The 13,644-nt window shown below is 32.4% G+C and overlaps 1 protein-coding gene across 1 annotated transcript; it reads right to left on the bottom strand.

The window, feature by feature from the left end:
* Nucleotides 1–5,612: 5,612 nt before the first annotated feature.
* On the bottom strand, nucleotides 5,613–9,691 carry LOC114274698 (ubiquitin-conjugating enzyme E2 10). Its single transcript, XM_028216677.2, has 5 exons — nucleotides 9,487–9,691; nucleotides 8,382–8,481; nucleotides 6,783–6,910; nucleotides 6,191–6,295; nucleotides 5,613–5,984 (listed from the first exon to the last, which is right to left on the bottom strand). The coding sequence occupies exons 2-5, from the start codon at nucleotides 8,449–8,451 to the stop codon at nucleotides 5,841–5,843; spliced, it is 447 nt and encodes a 148-aa protein (XP_028072478.1). The 5' UTR covers nucleotides 8,452–8,481; nucleotides 9,487–9,691; the 3' UTR covers nucleotides 5,613–5,840.
* Between the last annotated feature and the right edge of the window lie 3,953 nt (nucleotides 9,692–13,644).

The raw sequence follows: 13,644 nt of genomic DNA, 5'->3' as shown, positions 1-13,644 counted from the left end.
GCAAAAAATTTAAATATTTAAAAAATTATTTTAACAAAAAGATTTAAATATTCAAAATTTTTAAATAATTTAAAATGTTAATATTTTTAATTTAAAAACAACTGTACACTCAAATCGTAACCAAACACATAAAATAAAATTTTATTAGTAAATTATTTTTACAATTCATAACCAAATACATAACTCGAAACTCCATACTACTTTCACATCTCTACACTCAAATCATAACCAAACACATAATAAATTTTTTTAAAATATTTACAAATATTTTTATAAATAGAGTTTAAATTTATTTTTATAAAATATTTTAACAAAAACCAAAAAAATGTTTTTAATTTTTTTTTTTTTCAACGTCCTGTGTATTTTTTTGAAAATAGGTGTTTTTTGGGAAGTGACTGTAAAGCTTTTGTGGTGATGCCCCTCTCTCATGTGGGGGTAGATTTGTAAATTTACCTTGACAATAGTTGGTGGCAAGTGATTATGAAGTTTTTGTCTCCTAAAATCAACTTTTTTGTCTTTACATGGCTAATTTAGCCCAAGAAATTCTTCCCAAACACCACCTATATATGTATTCTAAAATTTTTCACTGCGAAAGAAAACATAATTTTATAAAAATTAAAATAAAATAAAATTGAATAAAAAGAATTTTTTAGTAGGGGTTAAAAGAACTCTATAGCCGTCAGAGAGAAGAACGTGGGTGGGGGTGAGAGCGACTGAGACAAACGTTGTCGTAACGAGTGTCGGCTAGAGAGTAAGAAAGGGGAGAGAGAGAGAGAGAGAGAGAGAGAACACATTCGATTTGGGATCAACTCCAATCCAAGAGCAAACCGACGAATCTTGAGATCTCTCTCTCTCTCTCTGGTGGTAACCAATATATCTCTTTGTTCTCTCTCCCTCTGGCCTTGATCTATCTTGTTTCTGCATTCAATTCAAATAGCTCCAAACATTGGACAGTACTAGTAATATTTTTGTTTTGTTTTGTTTTCACTCACTTTCTTTTATCTCCCATTTGATTTAGTCTTTGTTTGGGATGTAAGTTAATTTTAATTTTTTTTAGCTTTTTATCTGTCCAAAGTTTAAAAAAATTTATTTAGAATTAATTTTTTAACTTTTTAAAAATTTTATGAGAAAAAAATAAAATAATTATGATTTAAATATAAAATTTTATCTTATTAATTTTTTAATTTATTTTATTCTTTTCTAATTAAAATAACTAAAAAGACTTTATATCAAACGAAACTTTAATTAAAAAGTAAACCAGGGTTAAATCCATTATTCCAAAAGTTTTTACCGGCGAAGAGAAGTCAAATTTAAGATTTTAGAAAAAGCAAACCCCTAATTCTAGATCTTATTCGTTATGTCAAATCCTTCCTTTTTCTATTTTGATTAAATGTATTTTACCTTTTTATTATAGGAGGATGTTTAAAATCTCATTTTATTGTGTCCCTAAAGCAATATATAATTACATACAAAATTTTTGTTAATTGTAGGATTTGTTATTATTTAAATTAAAAAAAAAAATCACATTTTATTGTGTTGCTAAAAGAATATATAATTTTCCATATATATCACGATCTCTGAATTAAAACCTTTAGATTGTTTTATACTGTATTTGATTGGAGGATTTAAGCAGGGATTTGAAAAGGGAAAAGAAAAAATTCAGTAAAATGTGAATAAAATATATCTATATTTCTCATAGTTTCACACATATTTTTCATTTTTTCTTTTCAAATCTCTCCTTAAATCTCACAACTAAACATAGCATTAGTATTCAAAATTTGAGATTTGATTAAAAAAAAAAACAAGAAGAAAAAAACAAAAACTTATATATATTCACACAGTAACCCCCAAACCCAGAGATTGACTTCATTGAAAAAGAAAAAAAAAAATGGAAAAGGGACGTCTCTAGTTAGTTCTTTCTGTCCCTTCTCCTTTCTATGGCTCCAATTACTCTCTCTGTGTGTTAGCTAATTTTGGTTTTTCTATTTCTACATATACTCTCCTCACATTCCAAATGCTACCGAGAAGTGTGGAACCCCCCCCCCCCCCCCCCCCAAAAAAAAAAAAAAAAAAAAAACCAACAATTGTTTGTCAATGAATGAATTTGACTCAATGATCATGGGAGAAACGGTTGATTCAACGCTCTATATAATTGTCTCTTACGATAATAAAAAAGGTCAAAGATTTAAAATTGAACTCGATAGCACAACTACAATTCTTTTACTATAATCTAATTTATTAATCTCCTAACATCTTATCATATAATAATAAAAAAAAGACACCAAAATAGTTTGTTTGTAATGTGTCCCCAATTATTACAAGCACAAAATTACATAAAATCTTTTAACATTAAATGAGTCCGAAAATCATATAACCAAACACAGATCTTATACATATTATATTAAACAACTTGTTTACAACCACACACATCTTCTTATACATGTACATATTATATTAAACAACTTGCTTACAATCAAACACTCTTATTTTCCACCCCTCATCTAAAAATGATATGTATATTTTGATTTGATTAATTTTTTTAAAAATAACATTTTCACCCATCAAATTAGACTTGACGGTTACTAATTTGGGCAACAACATTCAATTGGACTACATTATAAATAAAATTAACCCAACAAAAAAAAAATACAAAAACTTGAGGGCAATTCATGAGTACTGAGAAGTGGGCGTAGGGTTTGTAGACCTAGTGGTGGAGGAAAATGCTCTTGTTGGGTGGTCCCAAACCCCCCCCTATGCATGTTCTGGTTCTATCTATGCATCATGCACTCTGTTCTGTATTTTGGGGTATGTATTTGTGGGGTATGGCCTTTTGTTGGGTCACCCTCTGTCCCTCTCTTGATCACCACAAAAAGAAAGTGCCATGGCAACCCCCTATACCAGCCCCTCTATGCATTTTCAGCAGCTATTAAATAGCCATCAAACCCATTTGTACCTTTGGCTTGGCTTATTTTGTGCGTCTGGGCCACGGCTATGGTATCCGGTTGCTGAGAATTTGATTCAAAAGAAGCAACATTGAGCCTCCGTTTTAGGGGTGAGCATGGTCCGGATTGGACCGGATTGGGATAAAACCAGGACCAATCCGTTATTTACGGTTCCTAAAAAATTGGAACCAATCCAATCCGTTTAAATCATGGAACCAATCCGAACCAATCCATTTAAATACGGATTGGATCGGTTTAGGACCACGAATTCACATAATTAAATAACAAAAAAATATATATAACACTTGAATTTCATAAAAATATAAACATAGCGCTATATTAGTTCCATAATAGCAACATGTTTTTCTATAATAACGACATACTGTTCTAGAATTTAAACAACCATAAGAAAACTGGTTTCACCATAAGTATTTAGACCATTGCAAATTAAAACTTAAAACTAACAAACAAAACTAATAAAAGAAGATATTATACGATTTTAGGTTTGAGTTTAGATTTTACATAGAATAAGAAAAGATACTATGGGGGAGGATGTATAATAAAAATATAGACTATTTGTATACAGTCCGGATCGGTTCCAATCCGGAACCGTGGGATTCAATCCGGAACCAATCCGTGAACTACGAATTTTTAATTATTCAATCCGAAACCGAACCACGGATTCAAAAAACCAATCCAAACCTATCGGATTGGACTGGACTGGATTGGATTACGGATTTCACGGATTCCTTGCTCAGCCCTACTCCGTTTGGGAAGTGGGTTGACTTTTTGACTTTTTAACTTTTTTAACTATTTTAGCCTGGGCTAAAAAGCTTGGTTTAGAAAGGACTTTTTGACTTTTTGACTTTTTTAACTTTTTTTGTGAAAGAAGAGTGTAATGATTATGGGTTGAATGTGATGTTTTGTTTGTTATGGCTAAAATAGTCTATTTTGTTTTTTGTGGCTAAAATAGCAAAAAAAGCCCAACCAACTTCTTCCCAAACGGTGCCTGAGTTGAAACTTCAACAAAGTCTTGTTAACTTGAATCAATTTTTATTTAGTGACAACTAGAGATCAATGTGATGCCAAAGAAGCACCACGAGATATGTTGCCAAAGTGACAATAGATATGTTTACGACTACAGAACTAGGCTGGGATTGTCTAAACTTATTTCTCTTAAGAGTGATCTTAGAATAATTTTTTATATGTATGAGATTTAATTCTACCAAATTGAAGGTACAATAATCATTTCGCCTTCTAACTTTCAAAGCCCTAACCTTCATTACTTTACAATCACTATAGAGAATCCTAACTCAAACCAGACTCCAAATGTTTTTGCTCTATCTTGCTCCAAAATATTTTATACAAAATTTTTTAATAAAAGTCATTAGGTAAACAAGCAAAATCTTTAACACATATCGAAGTCTGTTAATTTTGTACAATTACCTAGACAAGCTATATAACTTATATGTACTATAAAAATTATTATTATCATTAATGAAAAGAAGCTTAAAAAAAAAACACACCATATAAACTTCAACTAGACATTCTCAACATACAAAAAAAAAAAAAAAAAAAGAAAAGAAACTTACTCAAAAAAAAGAAAAAAAGAAAAATCATTTAAAACCAATTTAAAAAATAAATAAATAAAACTTGACATTTGTTAAAAAACTATATTTGAACAACTTATTACTCAATTTAACTGAACTAGTTAATAACCATATACTCTTTATTTGCCTTGCCCACAGCGTTGATGAAGTTACATACACCACCACCCCCCTTGAGTTTTGACCCATACATGGAACTTGGTTTTACTCCCTATTAAGTGCAACCACCAAGTACTACTAAATTGTTGGTTTTTTTTTTTTCCCCTCTGAAAAATAAACCAAGAAACAACAAAACATAGGACTTGACATGCAAGGAGAGAGACATTTGAATTTAGCCAAATAAATAAATAAATCCAAGCGAGTGATTCGAACCAACCATAATTGACGGGATGGTAACAAAAAACCCAAACAATCTCAAGACAGTACCCCAAATAACAAACCCTTCACGGTGGGCATCACTAGTTGGGCCAATAATCTATCCCCTAAAGGAAAGATTGCACAAACCACCCCATTATTTGCCCAAGACAATAAAGATCATTGCATCTCAAAACAATGCTAAGAAACTAGCCCATGAAGTGAATGGTTCTAGTTCAAAAAATGAAACAATAAAGATACTGCCAGGCTAAAAAATTGCTAATACCAGGATTCAGATTTGTTGTTGCAGAACTAGCTGCCAATCCTAAGTGGAAAACTTGGCCTTCCTTGAGTAAGGGGTGCAAGCTGTAAAACAAGTTCTTAGTTACAAGTAATAATTCCAGTACTCCCAAAAAGTACTCCAAGCAAGAAAGGTCAGTGGGGACCAGCGAGACCTGGTGCATTATCATGGTCAATGCAAAAGTTGCAACAAGGTAGCTGTCAGAAAATATGTTGCTAGGTTGAATAATTGTGACATAAATGCCCCCCACTCCTAACAAAATGAAGAAGAAGAAGGGAAACAACGATTGCCTTAAACAAAGTGCCAAGCCAAACGCATTAGTCAAAAGAATTGAACCTACTCTCATCCCAAATGCAATCACAGTTCTCACAAGGATAATGGAGAATTTATGTTCTCCTTCAAACAATATGTCAAGCAAAGCACCATATATATATATATATATAAATAAACTAAATTCCAATATTACCACTATAGAAAACATATCCAAGTCAAATAAGGACCGATATGTTAAATCTTCAACACCAAGGAAACAAAACGGAACTGACCGAGTTAATCTCCAAGGTGATTTGTCCTTTTTGTCTATTTATTTACTAGTAGGATAAGGCACGACACATTCCAAAGGCAGATCAAGATCTTTTATCCCATGGCATATTTCTGGGTCCAGGATCGAGCAGTCATCTCATACTTATTTCTGTCGGTCTTGTACATATGGGCAATCTCAGGCACTAGAGGATCATCAGGGTTTGGGTCCGTAAGCAGTGAACAGATTGATAGCAGCACCTATACACCAATAGCATTCGATAAAATATTGGTGAGAGATTATTACCCATACTAATGTCATAGTTATAATACATTCTTTTGAAGCTATATCTTACTTACAAAACTGAATCAAACAGACTTTTGTTTACACAAAGATTATGCCAGCAACTGACAGATCCTACATATATAATGGAATCTAACCAGTGCAAATGAAGAAAGTGCGTCACCTTCGATATTGTAAGCGCTGGGCTCCACTGTTCTTTAAGAATGTCAAGGCAAATGCTACCATTGCTGTTAATGTTAGGGTGGAACACTTTTGTTTTGAAGGAAACCTGCCAAACACAAAATTAGGAATCTTTAATACAACAAACTTACTAATGAGCAGCAGAAGAAATCCAGTCCAAGGTTGCAAGGGTTAGTACAGTACAAGTTAACACTTAACGGAATTAGAAGTGTTGTAACAAATGCATTTAAAAATTGCCGAACATAGTTCAAGGTACCAAAATAAAAAGGCCAAACATACAAGAAAAAATTCATTGGTTCAATGGTAAAACCTTAGCCTAACAACCTTGAGGTTATGTGTTCAAGTCTCAGGGCAACCACTTTCTGCACTGTGGTTAGCTGTGTACCCAATCTTTCTTCTCTCAAACACACATTAATGTGTACTAATTGGGCCTTTTTTTACAGACACAAATACAACTACATATTTTACCTACATAATTATGTATATAGACATGGATATAAGAAGAAACATGTCAGAGAGACGAAAAAATACACGTAAGCAGTTATGCATAGTCATGGAACAAGTGAATGTATTACCTTTGGTGGCTTGAATGGATAATCTGGTGGGAAGTGAATGGTAACAAGAAACACACCCCCTGCAAATGGGCTGTCTGAAGGTCCCATAATCGTTGCTTGCCAGTGGAACATGTCCTCACCAACAGGACCTGTAACAATAAAAAAAAACTTCTATATTACGACCATAGCTACAATAATTTTCAGAGAGGATGACACAAGGTCAAAAAAACAAATTCACAACATTTACTGTAGTTGCAATTTGCACTTGGGGCTCAAAATATTTCTTGCAATTTCATCAAATGATTCCAATTTCCACCCACAAAACTCACCAAATACCAAATCACACAACTTTATTGCATGTGTACCAAGAGTGATAACCCTTTCCACCCACTGTATTAAAAATCAATATATTCAACAGAATATTGTTCGAACTAAATTATGGACATGGTTAAAATCAAAATGTAGTATAACATAGGGGCTAGATCGAGACAATTACAAACTCCTAAAGTTCTAATATCCAAAAACATTAAAACTTCTAACAAGAGTTATACCACTATAAGCATCAAGGATTGGTACATTAGACACATTCAGAATCCCTTAATTGAAGTAGAAAAAAGCAATATATGACTATAGCCCTGTTTGGTAGAGCTGTGGGAAAGTGCTTATAGCTTATGTCTAAACAGCTTATAGCTTATAACTTTCAGCTTAAGCTGATTTCCAGCTTATTCTTAAAGCATCTCCTGCCCCACTCAAAGAATAAGCTGATTTCTGATTTCCACAAAGCTATAAGCTATAAGTTATAAGCTAAATCAAACACATCAAAATAGCTTAAATTAAGCTGAAAGCTGAAATAAGCTGTAAATAATTTCTGCCAAACAGGCACTATGAATGGAGTCAAATGCAGAAATCAGATGACAAAACCTAAATAAATAATCAACTGCAGAAATCGGATGACAAAAAACCCAAATAAATAGCCAAGTAATTGGGATTAAAACTTGTCAAGTTAAAAAGTCGAAAAACATTAACACTGTTTAGATATCATATAAAATCTTGCTAAAAGCTTTGAGATCAAGTACATGTTTTGCTATACATTTAACCTTAATCACTTTGTCTTCCCTGGGATGATTCATAAGTTCACAATGACTCTTCAAATCAAAGATCTCATATTGCTAACAATATGACTACAAAATCCACATCTAGTCATAAAACTCTGTACATGACCCACTCATCCCAACAGATTAGAAAAGTCACATCCTACTAAACAATAATCTTGACACCAAAAAATGTGATATCATCGTTCCAATAAACCAATTTGCCTCACCAATCTACGGGTGCCCATGAAAACATCGAAACCAGAAGTGTCATATGATCATACATTGGGGAACTTCTAAATCCACCCTTTCAATTTCTTTCCACAACCACCATATGGAAACTTTTGTCCCTTAAAGAGAAATCATTTTACCATTAAGAGAGTGTAGATAGAAATTAAATGGGTGTAAGTAGAAGTGAATGGGGTGCTTGGGACCACCCTTATACCGCGACCCTAAGAAAGGAAGAAATTTATGTGCAAACAATACAACTTGTAGAAGTTAAAAGGTGTGAAATAACAATAGAACAAACCAGCACTGCAAGATGCAGGAGGATCCTTCTGCAGGTCCTTTAACTCCTTCTGAATCCTCTTTGAAGCCATAATTAATTCTAAAAAACCACAGGATTCTCACTGCAAAAAATAAAAAATAAAAAATAAAAAAAATCAAATAGAATTGTGGTTAAAAATCAGAGGCTCCTAATTGCTATAGATGGCCATTAGAAAAAAATTCTATAGTACCACAGAAACTAAAAAAAAATGTATAAAAGTTAATGAAATTAAGGATACATTCATCTCTTCAATAAAAATAAGATGAAAATTTCACTACACGTGTTCAAAACTTTGATTATTTATTTTTATTTTTATTTTTTTTCTATTAGGCACAAGATACAAGTATGCGTAATGCAACAATAATTGCAACCCCAACAACTGTCAGGTTCCGTTTCTCCTTTCTTTGTTACCATTGCAATAGGTTCAGTGACTGAGAAAGGTCAAGAACAAATTTTGGCAAAATAAAAAAGTAAATTTGTTTTAATTACCACTAATAAATAGAACCAACAAGATTGGGATCATGACAACTCAAAAAAACAATTCCAATAACAGTCGAAAGGTTATGGTTTTCTTTTCTTCATTATCTAGACTACCATTTCAATCTATTCAGTGACCGAGAAAGGTCGAGGAAAAAAAGTGAACTTGTTTGAATTATTACCACTAATAAAAGTTCCAACACGATAGAGACCATGACAATATTTATAAATAAAAAAATACGTTTTTTCCCCGCTTGCATGCGCTTTCTTAGCAACCAATCAAACATTAAAGGAGTGCGTGAAAGCTAAAACCCACCCAACAACAACAACAAAAGAAGAATAAGAAAAAAAAAACAATAATCGATCAAAACCTCACATGCATCGATCAAATCCAGTAAAATCGAAGGCATCACAATGATCTATCAACGAGAAACACAAAAATTCAAACAATCTATAGACACACACATACATACATGAACCCTGAAAGGACACACAACGATATCGATCAATTATTACCAATCAAAATCATAAAATTGAAAGATATACAGAGTAGACAGTACAGATGCGAAGATAATACAGGAGGCTTTTTCAGTAAGAATCGAAACCCTACCGAGTGAAGGAACAGAGACGCTAGGGTTTGCTTTGGAAGTCTCTCTCGTATTTAGGGGAATCGAGAGAGAGAGAGAGAGAGAGTAGTTGAGTTGTATTAAGCCCTCGCACTCACTTTAATTGGTATTTATATATATACATAGAGAGAGAGAGAGAGTGAGTGTCCGCGTGTCGTTTGCTTTATGAGCCCGTTGGCGGTCCATCCTATCTCGCACTTGGGTTGCACACCTTTTGAGAATTGGGCTTCTGTGTTTGGATTTGTGAGGCTTATTCAATGGATTTGGTTTGAATTTTTTGCATTCAGCTAAAAAAAATTTTTATATTTTTTTTAATGAATATTTTTAAAATTTTAAATATTTTTTTTATTTTTTTAGATAGACTTTATTTAGATGTATTTAAAAATTAAAAAATTTATGAAAAAATATTTTAAAAAATTAATAAATACATAAAAATATAAAAAAATGTACTGAATTCTTGTATTTTTTTTATATTTTTGGTATTTAGTGAATTTTTAAAGATTTTTTTCATATATTTTTTTTACTTTTTAGGTATATTTATATTAGATATGTCTAAAAAGTAAAAAAATTATTTAAAATATTAAAAAAATTTAGTAAAAATAAAAAAATACGAAAAACAAGAAAATATAATTTTCTGAAAAGTATTTTTTGAAAAACCTAACCAAGCAAGCTAATTATGATTTCGTTTAGTAAATTAAATTATTTATTTTATATTATATAATTTTTTGTGACATATGTTCTCATATAAAAAATATATAATTATTTTAAATTTATAGATCATTTGAAAATAAAGAAAAAAAATATCTTTATATATATATATATATTTTACTTTTTCAATCTGCCTTGAGTAAACAGGAAAAACAAAATTAAACATTCTAAAAAATAATTAAAAAGGCCAAAATAAACTTAAAAAGCCCACTATTTTGTCCATTCTAAACTATTTTTAGGATTTTTTTAAATAAATTTTTAGAGTAAATGGAAAAGAATATGTAGCTTTGTAGAGTGAATGCGATTTTTTAAAACTTTTTTACGAGTTAATTCCTTAGAATTTTTAATAATTTTTTTATTAAAATAGTCACTTACTAAATGGGCCTATGATTTTCGTCAAATTGAAGTAGTCTAATAATTACTTGCATCATTTCGGCCTTAGCAATTTTGGGCCTGTCTGACCACCCAACTTTGGAGATATATATTTTTGTTTGGGCCAAAACTCATTGAGAGTTTTTTCGTGTTTTTTTTTTTTAAATGACATTCTTCAATCGGGCCTTGGCTATATTTTGGGACCTCACTTTTTGAAATTTTTTTTGTTTGCTTGTTTTTCTAATGGAAACTTTTTGATTCTTGATTTTTTTGTTTTTTTTCCCTGCAAAACTCTTTGTGATTATTATTATTATTGTGAAATTTGGATCAATTTTGAGAATTAGGGTTATCAATTCTACAGGTATGTCTATTTATATTGTCGGCTATTTTGGGAAGATGATTATAATCAGTTTTTTGTAAGAGAGTGAAATGGGGCAATTCTATTTCCACACACCAAAACATCTCATTCCACATCCTCTCTCAATACACATACCAATTAATTTTAAATTTTATAATTTTACTCAATGCACAACGAACTAGATAGAAAGCAAAACCAACATTGCCATTGAAAACAATAATTATGTACAAAACCCAGTTCTATAATCAGAACCAGCAAGAATGTATATATATGTATTATTATATGCAATAGGGGTCAAATTTGGATATGAACCATAAAAATGCAAGAAAAACCCATATGTAATCCATTGCCAATCATGCGATTAACGGAATTGTTGCCACCTCTACCTACTCCGACGACCTTGATCTTGGCCACGTCCATTGGAGTAAACGAGCTACTGCAAGTACAGTAACGCTTCGAGGGACTTTGACGACGAGCCTGGAAGGAGAAACATGTTCTTGAGACGAATGGAGAGAAGGTTTTGTGGTTAAACCCACTGAAAATTAAGGAGGAAGAAGAAGAACACATTATTAACTCAGCTGGGTTTGTGAGTTGGAAGGTAGCCATTTGTGCCACTATTTGGTTTCCAAGAAAATGAGGACAGAGAATGGGAATGAGAATTTGTTTTCTCTACTGAGAGAGTGAGAGAGAGAGTAATCGGAGGTCTAGGGTTTTAGAATTTGACGGCTTCGAAAATTTTTCCGCAAAAACGTTAAAAGGTCTCGGCGGTGGCCAGTGATTGGGAGAAGGTGGAGGTGGTAACGGTGGAGTCAGCGGTGGTGGAGGTCATGATCTAGGGGATAACGGAGGAGGAGGAAGGGAAGATCCAATGTCAACAATGGTGAATCCATTCAACAATGATCAAAGTGTGTGCACAGAGGAGATGAAGAAATTAGGGTTTTGGTGGAGAAGATAACAACACTTTAGTAATTTTATTTTAGAATAAAATTGTAATAAAAAAATAAATTATTAAATGTGTGCACAGAGGTAGGTGAGTGTGTGGAAATAGAGTTCCTCAGAGAAATGGGTTATAATTTGAGAAGTGGATTATAATCTAATTTCCAAAAGACCCCTGTATCTTAAAATAGTGGTGCGGATGTACTAAGACATCTTAGGGCCCTCTTAATCTCTCTCTAAGATATAACTACCTCAGACTTCAACATGTAAACCCACTTATCTCAACCCAATTATGGCATTCTTTGACAAATATAATCAAGGCCCATGTAGTGTTGTGTAAATATTCCAATGATGTTGATAAGCCAAGCACTGAACTTTAGATGGTGAGTTGGGTTGTTTTGTAGCAATCTGTGATGAAGAATGCAAGTTGGATTTTTATAATTTATCCTTTTGTTGGTTAGTAATTATCCTCATGTCCTAACATGATGTGGCATGCTTTGGACTAGTTACACAAACTTCCTTGAGTTATTTGACGATATATTTTTTTTTTTCTTCCCCTTTTTTAATTATATTATTTTTCTGTTAGTATAAATAGCAAAAAAAAAAAGAAAAAGCGACCTAATGCGGTCCTTAGCTCTATTTGACTCTAATAAAATATGTTCAAGAGACTTCTCAATGTTAGTATTTTTTTATAATAATACAAAAAAATATATAAAAAATTAAATAGAAATAATAATTTTTTTTTAATAGATGAAATACAGAATAAACGACACAACTAAATACGAAAATAAATTAGATTACATTACATTACTAAAAAACAAATTATTAACATGGATAACTAAAAATTAGAACTCGTTGAGGTAAACCAAATTTTGAAAAATTAAAGAACAAATAATAAGAAAAAAAAACAAACTGAAACTTGTGTGATACTACAATCTCCTTAAAATAGATTCACCGCCTCTCGATAGGTGCTGGAGGTATGTCAGTGTTTGTCTCTCGGGATACGACGGTCGAAACCAGCTAATGCAGAAGCACCTTTTGAATAGTTTCGGCGAACTTGACAATGGTTACACTCTCTCTAACAAGAACCAAAGAAAAGGCTAACAAAAGAAGATATGCAAAATTTTCTTTGGTGTAAAAAATCATTTCCAACTTTTTATTTCAAAACACTATCTTATTTTCCATCACAATACCTCTCTAAAGCAACCTACTAAATTGAAGGAAAAATGCCTCTATTTATATTAGTAGGGGAGAACCTTAGCCATGAAGGCTAACATCAATGCGGTCATCAAACGCCATCAACTCTAGCCATTAGGGCTAGAGTTACAAAGGTTTAAAACTCCAAAACCATTATACAAATCTGTGGGGATATATTTTGTAAATACCAACACGTGGCATGGTGACGCCGACGTGTCAGCCGAGGTGCCACGTGTCCTGGTCGTGACGCCGAGATAATCTCGGCGAGGCCGAGGTTAACTCCGAAGATATCGGAATCCGAGATAAACGAATAATGGACAAGAGTCCTAAGACGAAGAGGGGACTTAACCAAGATAAGGATAAAGCTCTTAGGGAGTTTATCTTTATCTCTTAAAGAGTCCAAAGTAAGCACTAAATTGGAGTTCATAGAAGTCATACTTCTAGTAGGACTTGGATTGAGTATATTATAAAAGAGAGGCACCCCCGTGGGTCTAAGGTATGCAATTTATGTTTTGAGTATTAAGTTTTGCACTTGATTATCTTAGAGAGATATACTGACTTGATCGTCGGA

The sequence above is a fragment of the Camellia sinensis genome, chromosome 7 (genome assembly GCF_055761805.1).
Source record: "Camellia sinensis isolate YWXY chromosome 7, ASM5576180v1, whole genome shotgun sequence".
NCBI classification, from domain to species: domain Eukaryota; kingdom Viridiplantae; phylum Streptophyta; class Magnoliopsida; order Ericales; family Theaceae; genus Camellia; species Camellia sinensis.
This window is presented reverse-complemented; position numbering and strand designations above follow the sequence as displayed.

What these genes read in the sequence shown, in the direction of transcription:
- LOC114274698 (XM_028216677.2), bottom strand. Translation starts at nt 8,451, where the DNA reads ATGGCTTCAAAGAGGATTCAGAAGGAGTTAAAGGACCTGCAGAAGGAT. An exon ending in ATCCATTCAAGCCACCAAAG is followed by an intron (nt 6,296 to 6,782) that starts GTAATACATTCA and finishes TGTGTTTGGCAG; the next exon opens with GTTTCCTTCAAAACAAAAGT. An exon ending in CAGCGCTTACAATATCGAAG is followed by an intron (nt 5,985 to 6,190) that starts GTGACGCACTTT and finishes ATTGGTGTATAG; the next exon opens with GTGCTGCTATCAATCTGTTC.